The following is a 21,245-nucleotide window of genomic DNA, read 5'->3' as shown; positions in this document are numbered from 1 at the left end:
TACCATCAAATGTTAAAAAATTATGTTAAAATTTCCCTCCTTCGAACCACGGTTTCAGAGAAATTTTGAGTGTGCGTCTATTCCACGGCGCCTCGTATGGACTACTTTTGTGTTATGTTACTGATCACGTGACTCGAACCAGTCAGTCATTTCAGTTTGGCTTTTCAACAAAACTGCGGTCGTTTGGGAGGATCTCATACGCCCGGGAAATTACCATCAAATGTTAAAAAATTATGTTAAAATTTCCCTCCTTCGAACCACGGTTTCAGAGAAATTTTGAGTGTGCGTCTATTCCACGGCGCCTCGTATGGACTACTTTTGTGTTATGTTACTGATCACGTGACTCGAACCAGTCAGTCATTTGCTTCAGTTTGGCTTGTGCATGAAACAATTCTCCCAAGGTGATAGCATCGGTGCGTTTGTGGGGATCGGAGTGAAGTACCACAAACACTGGTGCACTACTGCTGTCTATTCCACTTTCTAACAACGTATGGAGGAAGTAGGTTGATGACGAAATATTTTCATTCAAATTGTTCATCTCTGGGGAAAAACCAAGGGCCTTCTTCGCTGATTGAGCTGCCAAAATTTCTTCCCATGTGCGAGTTTCAACCTTAGAATGAACTGCGTCCAGTTCTGATGGTGAAAGCACCATCGGAGCTGGTGAACGGAACTGACCGAAACCTGGCAAAACCTTGTCTCGGTTTACTAACACGTTGTTCACAATCAAAATACGCCGATCGACTGTACATTTGTGCCGAGCCGATTATGACCCGGAACTTCCAAATTCGACCCGATCCTTCTATCTGAAACAATTACGGAGTTCACACTCTTATCACTGGTGTTGTGCCCCTGAGGAGATAGACACTGATAAGCAACACAGCAAACAAAAATTTCAACAAATTCGCCTGTGGATATACTTACTTTTGGACAGATATCCTCGGATTCCGCAGTACTGACAAGCATGTCTGCGAGTGAACAACGTAAGTGATTTGAGGTTTTCCGGAATGGATATGGTCATGAATAAACCACACACTCTGATAGTTCTGTGGTATATATCTACATTCTCCTAATTTTTTCTAGGCTATCCTTTTTGATAACTTGTGGGGTTAGGGTTGTATGCACCATGGTATCGACGACAAACAAGTCCCAAGCAAGTTTTTAGTCAAATTGGAAACCACTTCACATGAATTCCCAACGGGTCGAGTGTGAACTTTAGTTCACGTCACCGATGTTTGAACGGTTATTCTCCTGTATTGGTGCATCCATTTTTGTGAGTCCACATCAAAGAGAAGAAACTTCCCACTTGAGTTTTGTTCTTATTGAGACATGTCAGCAGCACACATCCTTCGCCTTGTCGAGGTCTGACACTCCGGACGTCTGACGCTGAAGATCTTTTTCCAAGTTTCCAGCTGCATGCCGCCAGGAAGGTGCTCATTATCCGCAAAATGCTCTGAGCTGCAAAACCCTTATAAGTGGAGTGAAATATTCTACGCCACAATGTTGTATTTTGTTGCGTATGTGTTCAAATCAAAAACCGTTTTACTCTAAGTTCGTATTTTTGCAATTCGTGAAATTTCTTTATTCACCAAAGCAACCTTGTGGGATGATTTCCCTGCATGGCTGAGTCCCCGGGATGCCAAAATGGGACTTGAAAATTTGTACTGGTACTCTTGACCGAGTTATTCAATGACCTTAGTCCATCAGGAACACGCCGTAACTTTCAGAATTTCAGTTCCATTGTGCGAATACTGAGCGCCCCCGAAGGAGGCTGAAGGTCTGAGATACCGCCTGGTTGGCAAAGCATAGTCAGATGCGGTCATTTTCAAATCGCGAAGTTTCCAGTCATTGAGTTAACACCCTGACCAAATAACTCTGCCTCCCAAGCGTTCATAATTTGAACGCGCATTTGGATTCAAAACCCCCATAAAATCCATAAATGGGACGGTTTGTAGGACGCTAACAAGCATAACAAAATCAGACGCATTATAAATTTTCTATCCGCCTTTGTCCCCGTAAAATTGCAGCCTATAAGGCAAAACCAATAGAGAGGGGCGACAAGTTGCTAGCAAGCGAAGAGCGATCGATCGATAGAAGTCGACTGATTAGCATTAACCCTTGATCATGCAAAGACTATTATTTGCTATGTAATAAATGGTCAACTGACATTCTGAGTACCAGTGTTTCTCAGACATAACCGAAGTATGGCCAGTGTTACCTAGATTTCAGGGTTATTCGATCGGAACAGTGTTCGCTTTGGTTTGGTTGCCAGAATCGCAGTTAAATGCGACAAGTCGGCGGTTTGAACGATAGCCAAATTCAGGTGTCCTAGTTGTAATACACACATCAAAACCATGCAAAGTTGAGAGAGAGGCTAATTATACCAATAAACCAGTAAACATTTTGGAACCTTGAAAAATGTCATGAATATGCACATAGTGACGAACTGAAAATTGCGTGATGTGAATCCGAAAACAGTCTATCTACCTACTTCGAACTTGATGGAAACTGGTTTCAGAATGAGACATAAAATGTGGACTCTGTGACCACGAATGAATGCACAGAATAAAATTAATATATCTTCTTGTACTTGGGAAGATTTCCGAATAATATTAGAGACCAGGATGTACTGCCAAACACAAGAGAAGGTGCGCAGTTAGGACAAAAATGTGTACTAGGGGGTCAAAATCGTGAAATCACCGGGGCAAATATTGTCACATACGACCTACCGGTTTGGGTTTCTTGAGGTGTGCCCTCTGCAAAGCCTGTAATACGTTTGAAAAAAAACAATGAAACATGTGTCAAGTTGTTTGTACGTAGTTTGATGACAGTGCAGCAATGATGCCTTGCTTCTTGGTTACCTTGGCGATCGGATAGCACAACTCGAGTGCGCAAGCAAAATACGCTGACAACAGATTGTTGAAGGTTGGAACGGGCACAGAGTCTTGTGTTCCTTAAAAACGTGTGACCTTTCTGGCAGAATATGAGCATCCACCCATTAATTTGTGGTTAGGCTTTTGACTCAAAGAGTTTAGGTGAAAGTGTGAACACACTGATTGTAGCCATGCCCGCTTGGGACCACGAAATTTACAATTAAAAACACTGTTATGCCATACTGGCTGTCGGATAAGGCCAGACGTCCGTCTCTGTAAGTGCTGCATACAACAAAGTAACAGATATTCACTTCAATCATGACACTTTCGGTGAGTGGCTGCCATGGCACCTGGAGGAAAGCACAAGGGCTCTGATACTGGCGCGTCGCCCCTACCAAATCAAGAGCGATCCAGATCCTAGGGTTGGTTTTGATGCGCTGATATTCCAGTTAGTAATTTCTCACCTTGACCACTGAGCCAGTGGTTAGTGCTTTATGTGTTACAACTAAGCATAAGCTAAGTTTCTGTTTGTTCTCTACAACTTTGAGAAACCTTTCGGGTGCAAACACCCAGAAGGCAAATGAGGACCTAACAGTTGTGTGCCCCTTTTCGCCACCTTCGTAAACAAAACTAAGCGGTATCGAGTATATAAACTCAGTGCGGCTGGAATGCTCAAAGAACAATTTTACAAGGATCTTTGAAACTGGTTGTAGATCGCATGGCCGTTGATCAGTTGGGGAGCTTGGCAGGTTGCCTACAGGCTAGTTGATCATCAATCCTAACAAGAAGTAGGTTCTTAGGCACTGACAGAAGCAATAGTATTTGTAAGAGTGTAAAAAACTTCAGTTCAACCGATTTATACGCGACTGTATTACAAGCATCACAAAATACGATAGCAAAGTGCTAAACTGTTCCATACCTGTCGAGATTCGGCAGGCGTTATGGTCCCCGTGTAGTAGCTGAGCGACTTTTAGCAACAGTTCCTCTCCTTCTAGACCTTTGATCGTTGGGGGCAGTCTGCTCTCATCCATTTGAACGTTGAATCGGACCAGGTCATCGCTAACCTCTGCGAGTTTGCATCGCGAAAATATGTCATCTGTCCAACCGGGTGCAGCAGTTTTCAGCTGATACAAGAAGACACATCAAAGATTAGCAATCGGAACAAACTGGGGTTTTCCCGGGGGCAAACCAAGGATGATGAAAGAGTGAATTTTAAAAATTCTGCCACAAAAATACTAACCAATCCACACAAACCCTCTTCGGTTTTCTCTTCAGGTTCGTATATAAGGACTTGAGCAACGTATAGCACTGCAATTTTAAAAAAAATGTAAAATTCACAAAGTCACGTTTTATTTACAGTCGAAACTGTTCATTCTGTGAAGGTTTTTTTTTAAATGCACTCACTTGTGATCTTCCCTTCCCCGATTCGTGCGAGAGCAATCAGTAAGCATATACATGCCCCCCACATTTTGCGATACTTAATTTAACTCAAGTTCACTTCTCGAACCATCTCCATTTATCGGATCAGTTTGTCTAATTTAATTGGTTCCCATTTCAAAGTTTTGGATTGGAAATCTCTTTTGGAAGTCATAGACCAATCGGCCACCGGAGGTATCAACCAATGTCTGGGCCTCGGAACAACAACAACAGTGTCATATTCTAGATTAGTGTGACTCAGCGTGTCTGGCCAAATATGTAGTAAAGAAAAGTGTAGAATTTAAGAGTTGTTGATTCAAGAAATCGTCTGGAAAATAACGGAAATGGTCAATCAGCCTCCACAAATGTCGATTGTTCCATTTTATGCTTGCATTCGCAACGGACTAATTACAAATCAACATATCCATCGATTCATGTTACATCACAGGTAAATCCTTACAAAACGTACAAAGTGCTGTTGGCTAAATTGTTCACTTACATCCTAGAATTCCAACGGATGGCGACAGTGCAACCATTCCAGCAACTATTCAACCAGCTCGGCCAAACGCGCATAAGCTACCGTAGTGAGTTTAGCCAAAATATATCGATATACAAAGTTACACGGGTTGAGAAAGTGACCCGAGGAAATGTAACGTGTCACTCTAAAACCGCTGGCTCGAAAAATACTTTTGGGTGGAACACCAATACTTGAAGATTTGTCCCGGAATTCTCCATCGTGACCAATCGGTATGGGGAAGATTCAGATTTTTCTTTCCCAGAAGTGAGGCTGAGAAAATATTTGGGGGGATTTGTCAGTTGCTCGGCTTCTGGTGAAGACGAGAAAACATAAATTAAATTGCTTGAGACTGCGGTGACCTCAGAGACGATTCTCGGGGAAAAAAAGTATTCAAATCAGTTGGGGGGCTAGGAAAACGAAAAAAATTACGACGTCGTAGAATTATCAAAAACAATTAATATGAGTAATAATTTCGGGAAAAACAATTTGAATCAAGCAGTAACAAAAATTTTAAAAGAAAATTGTGGTGTAGGTTGACTGGAAAGTAGACTGAAAACAACGTCGAGAATACTTTGTTGGATGACTGAGATTCAAGAATAACATGCTCTTCTTGCATCCTCAGAGTTGTTTTTGGTACTACAAATTATCTTTTTTACATAAGAGAGAGTTCTCCACAAGGAACAACGGTAGCAGAATTAGGGATTCCCATTGCAGTTGGAGATCAATCTGTGCTGAAGATCGAAAAATTAGCTGTCAGATGTTCAGTCCCAATTGGGAATCACCAGCGGTGTGTTCACCACAAAATTCCTTTGAGGAAGTTTCAACTACCGGTCATTTACTTAGACAATGGGCGGTTTGATCAAGAGCAGTCATTCCCAGTTTTTACTCCTGTCTTTCAGTTAACAGGAAAGTCTTGACATATTTTCAAACACGCTTTCAATTTCGGTCGTATGCACATTCCCGAAGAGCAGTAGTCAAGAGTCGAAGTTGCCACATTCACGTAAAATTTCCCTTCCTCTTGAATGCGAAGGACAATTATGCATCTTTCCGACAGTTCTAATACCTGAATCCAAGTTTAGAAGTTGCAGGAGGTTTCCAAGAAATACACGCATTTGCAAATCAATTTGGATTCCACGAGAGACTATACTGAATCTCCTGTTTATGATAATCTACAACTGAATGTGCTGCACACATGCCGCCTCATGTTTCAGTTGGCACGATATTCCAGATATCGCAGTATGTTTTCATAAAAGCAGGCTATTCACAAGTTCGCTGAAAATTAGTCGACAGCCCACGACCGGTACCGCCCTTCATGGGGCTCATCAGGTAGGCGCAGTCCCCGAGTTTTCGTCAACCTTATGTCCCAAATTAGACTGATTTCGACAGATACACTCATTTGCAAATCAATTCGGTTTGCAAACTGGATAGACGTAAAGAGATCTCAGAAACCTTCCAGTCTAAACGATACTCGAAACTGAATCATCCGTAGGAAAGTTGTTCGTCAAACGTTCCGTTGATGGGACAGGTGCGATGAGTTTAAATCTATGAAACAAACAAATCCACTGTAATACTATCTTCCAGATCACGCATTCACCAATCATTCCAAAATGCGATAACTCTGGCGTTTTTTTGTATGCTGAGGTCATTTCTAATCCTTCCTTTAAATTCGCTTTCCCAAGTAACTCAAGATAATCAATGGAGCCAGTCGGCACGTGATCACGCGATGTAGTTTCGTGACTGAAGAGTGAGTAGCGTTCAAGTGACAGTGAACCGCACTGCTGTTCAGTCCGAATGGTGAAGTAAACGAAAATTGGACGGAGGTTCGCGCTTTGGATCACCCTAATACAGTTTCGTGAGCAAGACCTAGCGGATGTATCCCAAAAAGATGACACAACCGTGCAGAACTTCTCGGCTATCCAACGTAGATTGTTGAACATCCTCACACTATCCGCGCACAGCCAGGGAATGAGTGAAATACACAACTGTACAACTGTACTGACAATGTAAAGGGACAGCCCACACAGAATTGGGTCACACATGCGTTTTTCTCGTCCATAGGACTACTTCGAAATCTAACATGGGAAAACACTTTTTACCACTCATTTTATAAGTTAGCTCTAGACCATGTGAAGCATATTTTTGGTCAACTGTGTTGGAATTTTCAACGCATGGCACATGATGCACTCAGTAGTATCAGAGCACACGTTTGAACAAACGCATTTAAGCAAAAAATAAATGGAACGTCTCAAAAACCATCTTCTTTTCGCCATTTTGAAATTTAACATTGAAGTATTTTGTGCAAATAAAAAATGCATCGGTAAAAAAATGGGTACTTTGTGCTCCGACAGATGCCAGAAAAGTCATGCATATTTCTGTTGGTTAGGTCTCCAATGATGCTTCATACGTGAAAATCACCCATTTGGAACAATTGCCGGCGTCCTACTCTTGTATATTTAGTTGTAATTATTATACCTTCTCGACAACTCACAGTCTGTTCTGTGGGTACGGCATGTGGCGTTCATTAAAATTACAATACTGGGAAGACCAAATTATTGATCGACGCTCCGCGGTTCAGATGTATGTCACCTGACTAAACTTTGTGACGTCTTTGAGGACGTTCAAATTGAGCTCATTAGTGCTATTGTCTTTTATTTGAAGCAATATCAGGAGGTAAATAACACTAACAACAAACAGTTATGTATAGTGGGCGCAGTTGAATTGAATGCGGGTCTTGACCGAGCGTGTTGAAATCCGGCCTGTTTCTTGTCGTTTAATCCAAAACGATATCGAGTCCAGATTTTTCCTGCACAGTGCGTAGGTTTGAACTGACTCTGGTCAAGGCGCTGTGTGAAGTGACGGTCCCCTGCTGTCGTTGTTCCGCATATTTGTAAGTTGACGTTGTGAGTGAGGATGCGCTTGCATTGTTTGTCTTAGGATAAGATTCCAAACTCCTCGGTTAGTCGTGGGTCGAGTGTTCATGACATAATCAAAACAGGAGTGAAACAGTGGGTGTGCATGTGTCTTCAAACAAATTGTGTGAGTGGCTGAAGGTTGAAGGAGTGATGAGGCAGTAGCCGAACTGTGCAAGCGGTTGAAGATAAAGGTTGACGAGATAGATGGTGACCAACATGCTCACTGTTGCAGTGATACATAACCAGTCACCCTTTCGGTAGATGTTTTCCTCAACTAAAACTCTCCACCGCAGTATGAAACGAAGCTGGGTGTGCATATTCACACGCTTGGAAAAGAGAAACTATCTGGCCTCGTTCCATTCTGATTCTCTGCAATCAAGACTGATTGGTATTCACACCGTACCACAGAAAACCTCGAAAAGTTGACTAACTAGTTTCTAGCCAAATTGATGCCTTTCACAGGTAGACGGTGCCTCTTCTTCCACTGTCTAGTGTTTGTACTCTGTCGGTTGGGAAACACCTCGATGCCGCATGTGTATTCGAACACGAACGGCATTCTGACCGGGGTTTTTCCATCTTTCTGTTATCTGTCTACATCACACCACACGTGCATAAACTTGGTTCTATCTCTGCCAATATGGCTCACACGCGATCAGAAGAGCTTGAGACATGAACAAAGCCATCCGTAAGTTGGTGTCTTAGTGATTCGGGAGCTTGATAAAACATATTCTATCGCATATCGCACGCGGAAAACCCTCAAAAAAATAAGACAAACGACACCGGATGACGATCGGTCGTATTGCAGATCAGTCAATGAAAAAGATGGCACTGCGGCTTTAGCATAGAGCAAATGAGATATCACTGAAATACTGCGAAAAGTAGGCCTCCCTAACAGGTTTCATAGCCTCCTCTGGTGAAGCGAACTGATGCCAATGTGAATAGTCCATAAGTGGTGCCCTCGGGGCCTCATGTTTCCCCTTCAAGCTTTCCCCACAACGATAGCCCACCGGCAATTCAAGGTTCATCACACAGTATAAGGTGTCATCGCACTGACCCAGAGCATTGACACGTTCGGTACAATTAGTTTTCAAAAAGCGTCTGCCTCAGTGGTTGCAGCGTCCTGAAAGCGTGCGACCATTCAATCAATCATGAAACCCGCTAATCTGCTATGAATGGCCGGGCTTAAAAGCAAAGGCATATATTGATTTAGGAACCACAGTCACGGCAAAACCAACATCATCATCATCATCATCATCATCATCATCATTGTCAGCTGTAAGAACCGCGTAGTTGTCGTACGGTGGTTGTAGCTGCCACAGTTTCGTTCACCGATGATTTGGGAAGGTTGGGCAGATAGCTGCGCATTGAAGGCGGCAGCTGATAAATTGGCACGTAAATACAGCTCTCTCAAGTGGAGGATTGGGAAGGGAGCTGTGCATTGAAGGCAATAGTTTGGATGCACAAGCGCCATTGAAGGCTCGACTGGACCATGTCTGACAATCCCTCTTACCATTGACGTGGCCTGTCTCGGAGACCGCATCCAGGAAGATGGCAGTGACAAGTGCAGCTGAATCTAGAATCTAGAATCAACATCTAATCAATTTTCCTGCCGAGGTAATCCACTTAAAATGACTGACGTTGCTATGACAGTGTGTGATCCTCAACTGACAAAACGGGAGTTGTTGTGACCTGCTTGCACATACAATGTTCAGAGTCGGCAAGGGCATAAACGAAGAGGAATTGGTAAAATCATGGTCGTTCTAAACTGGTGGCATCCACATACGGAAAAGTGGCAGAATGTGAAAATCGCTTGGGTACTACATGAACAGTAGGGCAGAAATTTTGTTAACATATCATATTGTATGCATTTACGTACAGTCACGACCACATAACTTGACTAAGATACTTGCACTGAATTGGTACTTGTTGAATCCAAGTTTTCTGAATGAACATCCTTTAGAAACATAAGTTTCTTAACTTCGTCTTCTGAAGAGGTTAGGGGAGTGAAGCACCAATGTCAACACTGATGTTGCTGTCTTTGATGATGATGATGATGTTGACCGAAGAGCTATTGAACCAATAGGCCCGCTAGCTGTCTTGGAGTTCTTCGTGCGTTAAACGTTTTTATGTGGGGCATTCGGTTTTGTCCTAGGGTACTCAAAATTTGACCGACTGTGATCGTTTCTTTTTGACTCTTGCTCTCGTAGCTATCCGACTCACCCTTACTGCTGCAATGAGGATCACTGGGCTGGAATGATCGATTGATTCAAACACAAGCCTGGCTGACAGCAATGATGGATGCGTCCACTGAAACACGGTCATCCGCTCATTCTCTAATGATTTCATAAAGAAATCACCGGCTTTATCGAAATACACTCATTTGCAAACAGATTTGGTTTTGCGAGAGACTCACCTGGAACCCAACTAAATCTCTCGTTTGTGCCAATTTCGTGCCACTTAGTTTCAAGTAGAACATAAGTTTGACGAAACTCGGAGACTTCGCCTACCTGACAAGCCCCAAGAAGGGAAAACCGGCCGGGAGTTGTCGGAAAATTTTCAACAACTTTATAAGTAGTGCGTTACGCATGTATATTTATCGCGATATCTCTAGTATGGTAGCGACTGAAACATGAAGCGGCCTGGTGCACCACATTTAGTTGCCTGGAAACATCACAAACGAGCGATTCAGTTGGGTTACAGGTGAGTCTATCACAAAACCAAATTCGTTTGCAAGTGAGTGTATTTCTCTAATTATGTGCGATTCGGTTTCAAGTAGAACATAAGTTTGACGGCGCCTACCGGATGAGCCCTGAGAAGAGCGAAACCGGTCGTGGCTTTTCGAAGAATTTTCAGCAATTTTATGAGTAGTGCATTACAAATCATTGGCTGGCTGTGGGAAAACCCCTCTAGATGACCTCATTGTGTAGACGCTTAGAAATCTACAGAAATACCTAACGGTTTTGAAAATTTTGTTGATCAAATAACTAATTAGGTATGCGCAGTTTGGACATAAATTCGATCGGTATCGCAGAGCCATCTGACACCGCAACAGCCTAAACTAACAGTTTACGCATGCTGGTGGCCATCACAGTTTCAAAAAGCCTACCTAGAGCCAACTTGATGGTGCCTCCGCGACTATTCGAACTCCTGTCGTCAAACTGGAAGTAAGCACCATTGATCACTTGGTAAATGGAGTCTACAAAGGGTATTCCGCATGGCGTCAGCATACTTGGGATTCGTGAAACGGTGTCTGTTTCCACGAAGCCACTCAACCTTCTTACGGCATTCCCTGCTTCAGCCAAGATATAGTTATGGCGTTGATGGCTTTTCAAATGTCTGTGATATGATCAGGGACCCTGGGATGAAGATAAAGTTCACATACTACTGAGCCGTTAGTCGGACAAAACGAAAGTGTTTTTGGTATTTGGCTGTCGAAAGTAAAAAAAGGAGGACCTCAGACAGTAGCAGTTTCTAAGGGCGACTGCCAGAAGATCGCAAAATTGTCAGGTCATACCGCTTCTCTGAATCTCCCAGACAACTAGGTGGAGTTCCGGGGGGTTTAGTGCTAGAGTTGCTGTTATCAAGTCTGGTGGTTCAACTCCTCGTGCCTACCAACTGACATCAAAATCCCTTGAGATGGTCACCTGGTTCCAGGACAAATCTAACGACTTTGCTTACTAGGTTGTATGGATTTTAATATGTGTATTGATATGACCAGTAAGTGCTTACAGAATCCCTCGTAAGAATCTGATCGGGCTAAGGAATTGGAAGCCTATACTGTTCAGCATTGGTCTCATTTGGTCATCTGCCCAGCGTTCGACCGTATTTTAGCATAAAATCTATACTACTCTTTACACTCCAAGTAGTGTGTCATCGGTGGAAAACCCACAAAACGCGTGGTCCGCCACAGTTTACGTGACAGTTGCGGGCATCAGCTGGTTCCTGTTAGACTATCGCTCTTGCAGTCTTTTGCCAACGACAGCATTAATGACAAATAAACCAATCTAGGGTCCACCTCTTGCGAGGCGTTCAACGTTACCTGCTGTCTCATTTGTCTCTCTCGGTGGCGCCAAACTGTGGAGCAACGTATCCCGGTGTCTGTCTCCAAAGTGAGGCTACAATTTGCTGGGTGGGGACAATCACAATAAAACAGTGACAAGAAATTTTAGCATCATGTTTTGGATTTAAATGGCTATCTCAATAAGTTACCCGAATTTGCAGATTGAACGTGTTCTCTGCAAATTTCCTTGCGAGTTTCCTACGTTAGATCCATTTCCGGTAGGCGGTTGGGCAATCTCATCACGAGGCCGTTCTATTTGTAAATTTAAGCACTGAGCAGATGTTCTCGTGAATACCCAGGTTGAGAAGTTTTACCTTGCAAAGTGCTGCATCTCCCTAGGTCTTGCAGATACCCTACGATTTTTCTGCCTACACGTCCAGTCCCACCACAAAAATTGAACGCCAACGGGTTATTTTGGTTGTCAGTTATCTGACCAATGTGCCTCAAGCATCCTACTGTTTATGAGCAACAAACTAAATAACTCCCCGCTAGATCCACAGGGTCACCTCTATAATCTATGTCAACTTGGCAAGAAAGGTGATGCTCACACAGTACTTCTCGGCTGCTCATTTCACTTTCCGGGCGCCTGGTGATCCAGAAGCTATGGAATAGATGGTGTGAGAGTTGTAACCATCCCAGAGCCACAGTGCACTCCTGGATTAAATCCCGGTGAACAGTCGTCTTTGTGCAGTTTTGTTGCCAAGTTCCAGCGAGCTCAAATTTTGTCACGGCACCCTTTTGTAGTGTCGGCATATGCCACAACGCAAGTTATCCGGACTTATTCGTCAGGCAGGAATCCCTGACATTGCGGACGGTATTCCAAAACCCGTTCATTCTGGGACAAATTAATCGATTTGGATCACCACATGGTACAACCACGATCTTTTCCCTTCAGACTATCATGAATCAGAAAGAAACACGCTAATTCATAGCTCGGCAGTATCGATCCGAGCTAGCTAAACAACAGCCTACAGTAAACCAAAACTGTACTGGTGTAACGGTGATACTACTGATGGAGGAGGCAGGCGAGTAGTAGGTTTTCTTCTGGAAATTCGCTTGAAAGGGGAGATTTGTTGCGGAAGTTGTGGAGTTGCTTTGTAGCATTTGCTTGGACTTGAGCAACAGTCAATGAATATCCAGGAAAGTTCAGGAAGACATGTTCAGTAGAAGATGGGTGTTCAGTTTTTGTAATTAAGATGCATAATAGAGGTATGCTTTCCAATCCAATAGTCTGTAACTGGTCAGTTGGCATTTCCTACTAACTTTGCAGCGAAGGCCTTCTTCCTTTCAGTGGTAGCGGTCACGTGGATGACACGAGACAAAGTTTGAAAAGAGCTGTACTGCTGGCTTTTCCGATGCGATCGAATGACTACTGGACGTAGTCGAGATCGGTGGAAATAACTGATGCGAGAAACTTCATCATAGTAGACAGCACAGATCCCTCGAACGCCAAGTAGAGAAGAGCCTAAGGGAGAACCGAGGACTTTGGTGAATATCGAAAGCCCAGGTTTTAAAACCGGAAACAGCCGTGCTCCATTTCAACTTATACGATCTGCTGGCGGTAGGAGATCGGCGGTCAGTGAAACGATAATTAAGAAACGCGGCTCACTAATCCACTCTCAAAAATGTCCACTTAAACGGTGGGCCTACCAGTTTGACGAAGAACAGTTTAGCTGGCCTCGTGCAACACAGCTGGAGAAGTTGTGTACGAGTGAGTGATCCCTGTATTCAAAAAGGTTATGTAGACATCATTGTTACACCAAACTGCCTGTCGCTTACTAAAGGCTGTCTGCGTCCATAATGGTGCTTTCTGCGATGGAGATCATCAGTGAGGCCTTTAGTTTCATGTGAAATCTCAACTCGACAATGAATGGTTCATGCACTGTGTGACTTATTTTATAATGTATACTATATGTTTATGTATCAATAGACCTAATTTGCTTCTGTTGGCTTTAAATAAACTCTGGTCGGGTATCTTATGGCTGAGAGCAGGTAGGCAGCATTCTTTCCGTAGACTGTCTGACCTTTCCTTGACTTGTTTGCCTGGTCGACTTTACACGTGTCTTTCAATCGCCATCATCTCAGTTGGACAATAGGCGACAGTCTTTCATCTTCTTTGCCTTTCTACAAACTCATTTGCTACGAGGGCTGAGATACTGTTAGGCCGCCCAGCCTCAAACGGCAGTGGCCAGGATGCCTGGGTACTGTTCAACTATCTGACCTAGTTAGTAAAAGTTCGCGCTCAAGCAACATCAAGAAATTTATCTTCAATTCCCTGGTGGATCAATACCAATTTTTCTTCAACCATCGCAGCTCTATTCAGTCATTTTAATCCGGCAAACCCCATTGAAATTTTTTTCCTCGTATTGTCTTGGATCTCACTGAGTTTCCAAAAACACAGGGCTTTGAACCTACTTTAACTAGTCATCATTTGAATGTAACTTGCCAAATGTTATTGAAGTGAAACTATCGGTTTACTATGGAGCCTCATTGGACAGAATTTGTCTGAAATGACCTTCAGTAGAGAAACTAAGTTTTGTGCTCACTTGGCAGCAAAATGGTCTATAGTGTCGTTTCAGAAGGGCTTGATAAACAACCGGTAGTTTAGTCTATATTATAGTTATAGTATAGTATATAGTATAGTTCAGTAAAGTATAGTATAGTCTATAGAATGTTCGACAATCGCTTTTACATAAAGAATATGAGCTGAGAAACAATGGTTAAGTTGCACTGCGACCGTAACAATTTCCGAAAAAACCGCAACCCTTATTTTGTTACTGGTAACCACGAGATCCCTTCGACCAAATTAGAGAATCTGCATCTTACATGTATGTATATCTTTGTGATGTGCTACTCATAAGGTTGCTGAAAATCCGTCGACATCCCACGACCGGGTTCTCCTTTCTTGGGGCTAATCAGGTAGGCGCAGTCCCCTGGTTTCTGTCAACCTTATGTTCTACTTGAAACCAAATTGCACGAAATTAGCTTGGTGCAGCGCATTCAGTTGCCTGGAAACATCACAAAAGAGAGATTCAGCTGGGTTCTAGGTGAGTCTCTCGAAAAATCAAATTAGTTTGCAAATGAGTGCATATTCGCTAATCAGCATTTTATTTTTTGTACACCGACACCCCATATTCACATGATTACATAACTGCGTTTGATTGTAACACCCAAGATGGTTTAGCCACCGTCTGAATGTGGGGGCGCGAAGCCATCCCGCCGTAGTAATTCCCAATAAGCACAAATATATCCGGGTTCTTGTTTTAGAAAGTTGATTACACCAGAAATTAAACACTGTGGAAGTAAACCGTTCCAATTATCCATGATTTTTCTTCTTGTGAATGTCATTCAGTGGTTTCTGATATCCAGGAACAGAACTACCAGAAATCTTGCTCACATCCATGAGAATATTTCTTTCATCACACGAAGTTGCAACAGACCAACCATATTTGTGACTTTGGAACCTAGAAATCGATGTGTATTCGTTTGGAAAGCTTTTGGATGACATTTCGACCAATGCTTTGCCACTTCTCTTTCGTCATCGATCGCAGCCTGGGGAGATTCATTCATGAGCACATGTCACACAGAATAGAACTTGATCGATTTTTGAGTGATGCGCTGATCAGAAAATTTAAGTTGACTGATTTTAATTGCACTGTGAACAGTGAATGAATGGTAGTGCACAGGACATGCCGTGGTCTGGAACCGGCAATCTTGCTGGTTTTGGGAGAGTGTCATATATCTTACTGGCATCAACCATGAACCGGTCACCTTGAAGTCTGACTCATGAAAGACGATAGTTTGCCAATGCGCACTGTTTAGTGCTAAGCAGTTTTATTGCTCGTTAACAATTTGGCCGTCTGGAAAGGTGTATGGTCCAACTAGAGCCATTCACTAGTTGAACTACCGCCCAAAGGTTTTCTAGTCCAGGAAACACTTGAGTTTGTTCAGCAGCCGGAAAAAGTAGAGCTTGTCAAACCATGCAAGGATGTATCGTATTCGGCCTCCACGATTTTGTAAGATGAACAAATGTTATGTGGAAGGAAACGTCTGATGTTTTGATCGTGTTTTACATCACACAGCAAAATCAATTTTACTGTTTTTGCTTCATCATTCGGTTGGATGACCGTTGTATCGACACTTTGGCACATATCGATTCAATCCGAGGAGCAGTTGCGTTGTTCTCCACCAGCTAGCATCTGGAGACAGCGTCAACTTGTATGTTCTAAGATGGATTTCCTCCAGGGTGAGATTCACGGTTGTTAGTTGGCAGTCGGTGACTGTGATTTCACGAAAAGTTTTTCCCTTGACCTTTGTTTTCGGACAAAATAGAAGAAAAAGAATCCAGTTGGGCATGTAGCGAAGAGAGAGAAAGCGATGTCAACATGTTCCCAGAATGGCTGGGTGTTGTATCGTGGAGGTGGCCGAGCTATTGGGTTACGCCTGCACTGAGCCTGCCAGAGTACGCGATAGGGAGAAGACAGAGAACTGGGGACACGGCTGTATTGCCAGGACAAAACATACAGAGCGTCTGCGGAAATATATAGGATGACCAAATGGCCAAATATGGTCGTTCACTTGTTCGCTCCGTACAGCCAATGGCGGTGTTTTGGTCGTGAACAATCTCTGGCCCACTACGCTGGTCGTATTTTGCTAAGCCGAGTTTGGTGAGCTCCGCCAACGCACCTGCTTTCTGGACGTGTCGTACCGATGGCGACCTTGGGGATGCGTCACTCTCTGCACATGTACTTGTTCCATGTCTGGGTGCGTCTTGACACTGGGAATATTTGGTGCCATGACATATCGTCAGATCTCTCCAATCTACTCAATTTGGACTGCACTACTCAATAAACTAACATTTGCTTTCCGTCCGCGAATAACCCTCCTCGTTGATGCAGATGACCTACTCGTGCATGGATTGTTCTCAGTTAAGGCTGTATTGTTCCCCAAGTTGAACGGAGGCCACAAACGATCCCAAAGGATGCGTTTTTGGAAACCGAGCGACATTGCGACATGTGATGTTGTACTGCAATCAGCTTTGTTCTCATCGCCACCCAGCCTGGCTGCGACGCAGTACACTGAAATTGCTGACTACCTGATCCAAGCGCCAATCTGACCTCAAAATGTGTGCTTACGCCACGACAACTCTCTATTACCAAATGCACTTTTATAGCCTTGACGTGACACATCATTTATAAGTTGCTGGTTGGAACATCTGATGATCTTTACCAGCCTTTAAACCTAAATTCTCCCGCTTGCATACTGTGCAGTTGGACATTTTCAAGGCAACCGGGCTCATTCCATTTTTTTTTCAAACAAAGCGCTCAAAAATATGCAAGCACGCAAAAATGTTTTGAGCGCGAATTTCGAGTACACTAAGGTATAATTCACACCCATGTTCGTGGAAGTCTAATACTGTACAGGCAATAGCTTCGGAGATATTTTTGAACGCAACTCATCCTTCTCCAACAACTGTCGCTGCTGAATACGCGAGTGACGGCATTGTTCCGTAAATTCCAGCTCAAAGTTGTACGACCGCGTTTGCACCTAAAGACGCCCTTTTTAAACTTTATGTTGGCAAAGAACCTGCACGTTGGAATTCTGAGTACGCTATACGTAACTACCAACGCGTAGCTTCGAACTTGTTTGTGTTTGACCTTAGTTTGTCTGTTGTCCGGGACATGTTGGTTGCCGGGACAGGAACTATGTTTGGACTGGAATAACGAGAGTTTTGGGCCTGGCGATGTAGACGACAAAACTGCATGTACGGAACAGGCGGGCGATAGAAAGTTCGCCGGCAAATGCACTCACTACTTCACAAAGATCCCCAGGTTCATCGGTACTAACCACCATGGCTGTGTGAACAAGAGAAACACTTTAAGAAATAAAATGAAACTGTTTGTTGGTAGTCTGAGGAGATTTGGGTTTTTTGTGGATTTCGTTCCCAGTAGAGGAAATCTATGCTGAGAAGCCGAGAAGCTGTTTCATCCTTATTTGGTATCATCCGCAGTGCGCACCTCATGAAACTCCGGAGAGTCTCGATCCTGCGACCTCCTGAGTGGTAATTTGAAAACTAAACCGTTCGGCCACGAGTGCCTGATCAGCAGTGTGATTAACTCGTACATAGGATATAACGCAGCTCATGCTTCAATCCCGGGATCCTCGAGCAATGCCCTGTTATCAGACAGTTGCTTCACTGATCAGGTGAAGTTTATTCTCCCACTGAACTACTTATAGGTCATCGGTAGTGTGAGGAGATTTGGGATTTTTCTGGAGATTTCGTTCTCTGAATGAAGGCAATCTATGCTGAAAAGCCGAGAAGCACTGTACCGCTGTTTCAACCTCACTGGAAATCACCAGAGGTGCGCATCTCACTCAACTCCGGAGGGTATAGAACTCGCGACCTTCCGGCCAATAGCTTGAACACTTAACCGTTTGGCCACGAGTGGACTACTGATGATCCCGAATAAGTAGTAAACAGCTGCACAGCGCTTCAAGGCTTTTCAGCGTGGATTCGCCTCAATTACAGGACGAAAATTACACAAAAGAAATAAACAAAGTATTTATGACTAGGGATAACATCGCAAGATTTTGTGAAGTGTATTCAGCTGAATTTCACAAGGAGGGTTTTTTAATTCGCAGGTCAGTTGGAGCTAATGTGGCCAGATCCCTATGGAATAACCACAAACGATCCGTGAGGACAAGTTTCCCACAGTCATTTTACTTGTATCTCTGTAGTTTTGTACTCTCCACATCACTGTCAATCAGAGTTATCATATTCTGATCGTGAGCACAGACGTTTGTATTGCGTTCCATTGGTTAGATATTGTTGATAAGGGCTGATTTAAACCACCTTTGAAGGGTTTAAATGTAACCATCCAACCAAGAAACCAAGGTCAAAGTGATATAAACACAATAGAACACAATTTTAAACGACGCGGTTAAAAAATTGAAATAAAACAGTAAATGGTAGGTGTCAAAAAGGCCAGTCAGTTAGGGTAATGACAGACTAAAAATCTGTACACCTTACAAACGGGTCAATCAGGACTGCACCACAGGGATTTTCAACCGACCAATCGGATCCTACGTATGCGGACCACAACGCAACACGAATCTCAAAGGACCACTTAAAATCAAGATTACTCTGAGCCATTAAAATCACATCACGTGATATCGACCACAGCTGGACAATATATACAAACCAAAGCAGGTAAGGAGGAATTTCCCACACAACCGTGAACCGATGATGCATTGTCCACAAATAAAATGATCACGTGAACAGTCACTTAATCCACGACGAATAGTACTCCATCATTCTTCTTGTTGGATGCTTATTGGTAGACTCTGTGAATAAGATAGCTAGTTGTCTTTGATTTCACCGGACGTCGACGGATCCGAAAGTTCATCCAAGCTTATGTTTCCAAATTCCTCCCACACCTCGTAATTCACACTTTGACGAAAGTGCACCAAGCTACTTGATACCTAACCACAAGATAAACAGACTTCTTGCTGTAAGGTCAGATGAGCGTATGGAAGCAAAAGTGAACCGATACTGGAGCCTTGAAAATGAAGGTGAACCGCCCAAAATTGAACTGGATGTGATCGACATCACCTCACAACTTTATCCAATGGAGTCTTGTACACGATCCACATATATGGCTCCATGTGCATATTTCAAGAACGAACACTAGTCGTCTTATCGTACCGTGTCACGACTTCCGCAACGATTTCCCAAACCTGGAAACATCAAACGAGAGATTCAGCTGGTTTCCTGGTGAGTCTCTCGAAAAACCAAATTAGTTTGCAAATGAGTGTGCTTCGCTAGTATCGTGCTATTTGGTTTCAAGTAGAACATAAGGTTGACGGAAACTCGGGTACTGTGCCTACCTGATGAGCCCCGGGAAGGGCAAAACAGACCATAGAGTCTCGAGGAGTTTTCAGCAACCTTATGAGTAGTGCATTACAATGTATGTAAAATGAATATACATATGTATCGCGATATCTCGAATATCGTAGTGACTGAAACATGAGGCGGCCTGTTGCAGCACATTCAGTTGCCTGGAGACATCAAAACCGAAAGATTCAGCTGTGTTCCAAGTGAGTCTCTCGAAAAACCAAATTAGTTTGCAAATGAGTGTACTTTGCCAAACGTGAACCAGTTATCTATGCACACTGACACGTGGCGGACAGCGACGTACAACACAAGGCGATATGCGGATCTGAAAGCCACTCATTTCGTTTTTGTGTCCGCATGCCTGACTACTGATGACCAGTTGAGTGCGGCAATGAGGGGCACGAAAAACTGACGTACACCGAAGGGTTGCATTTGGTCCAATGAGATGACAGCTCTCGCAACAACACAAATTAAAAGTGCAATTGATGAATGTGATCAGTGTTACACCTGATGGTTCGTGGAACCTTGCGAAACTTCGTGGACTACCATTAATATCATAAAATAAGAGTGTTGTAGGCGGTCGCACACATGGGAAGTTTTCCAAATTACGTTAGAGACCGGAACATTCTGCTCACCGAAATCCGAGACGCGAAATCGAGCCTTTAACGTCTGGTACTCACAATCTGGTCAAAATTACGAATTAGCAAGAAACGTTGCAAAATCGCTCACGTAAACGCATGTTAGAAACGACCTACTGTTTCGGGCTTGTCCAGATATGTCCTGTGCAAAGTCTGGTATAAAAGTGAGAAAAAAACAAATCAAATATCAGTCAGATTGCTTTTACACATTCCCCTGAGGCTACCAAAATCAGATGTGTCACAGTCAGAGTTGAAATATTATTCGATTTTTTACCTGGAATATATAATTCAGGGAATTTGGATACAGAGGCCCTAAAGTTACTCCCAATAAGCTGACCAACCAATCTGTTTTTCGATTCCCAAACATCGTTCACTAACATTGATCAATTTGTCTAACTTTCATCTAGAAAGTCCTAGTGCGTGCGGTACAAACGAACGATGCGTCATTAGGTAGAATCAAACTACCGGCGAGCAGCGTAATGAGTAGATGCGTTTCCAACCAGTTCGTTTACCCTTACTTTTGATAACTATCCGCACACAAACATGCTGAGTTCAGCAAAGGTTTTTGGGTTAGATGGCTCAGTGGTTAGAGCGTGAATTTACTGACCGGAACGCCCGTGGTTTGGACCCAACCTCTGCCTCTCGACTTCCCCTGTCTAGGTTTGGGTAATCTAGCGGTATCCCAGCCCTCGTGCTTCCTTCGGGTGGCATGGCAGTTAGGCACCGAAAGGGTGCCACAGCTGACTGATCTCCATCTCCTTCCATCTCTTTGTAATCTCAGTTGAAAAATATCAATACTTTTCACACTACAATCATTTCACTATATTCAGCGCACGCCTAATGCCAGAAAACATTGTGGCCCGACAACAGTTGTCACACTCAGATTATCGTCTTAGTTTTCACCTATCGTGAACGTTACTCATATAGTCCACAGCCAT

At 43.4% G+C, this 21,245-nt stretch overlaps 2 protein-coding genes across 2 annotated transcripts in view; one reads left to right on the top strand and one right to left on the bottom strand.

Annotated features, from left to right (window-relative positions):
- Window positions 1–723: 723 nt before the first annotated feature.
- Window positions 724–21,245, bottom strand: part of T265_07695 (hypothetical protein) — a gene marked incomplete at both ends in the record, with an annotated part of 45,497 nt that continues 24,975 nt past the window's right edge. The window contains 6 exons of the mRNA XM_009173283.1: window positions 724–864; window positions 922–965; window positions 2,727–2,762; window positions 3,790–3,994; window positions 4,111–4,178; window positions 20,425–20,460. Coding sequence (XP_009171547.1) covers window positions 724–864; window positions 922–965; window positions 2,727–2,762; window positions 3,790–3,994; window positions 4,111–4,178; window positions 20,425–20,460 — 530 coding nt within the window. The remainder of the gene's footprint in view (window positions 865–921; window positions 966–2,726; window positions 2,763–3,789; window positions 3,995–4,110; window positions 4,179–20,424; window positions 20,461–21,245) is intronic.
- On the top strand, window positions 6,043–21,089 carry T265_14357 (hypothetical protein; the record flags this gene model as incomplete). Its single annotated transcript, XM_009173297.1, is given in 7 exon segments — window positions 6,043–6,129; window positions 10,187–10,330; window positions 10,335–10,448; window positions 13,204–13,486; window positions 14,567–14,694; window positions 14,699–14,822; window positions 20,968–21,089. Coding segments are annotated over 7 exon segments (1,002 nt in total), but the record flags the coding sequence as incomplete, so codon positions are not given.

Source organism: Opisthorchis viverrini, assembly GCF_000715545.1.
Source record: "Opisthorchis viverrini unplaced genomic scaffold opera_v5_182, whole genome shotgun sequence".
NCBI classification, from domain to species: Eukaryota; Metazoa; Platyhelminthes; class Trematoda; order Opisthorchiida; family Opisthorchiidae; genus Opisthorchis; species Opisthorchis viverrini.
This window is presented reverse-complemented; position numbering and strand designations above follow the sequence as displayed.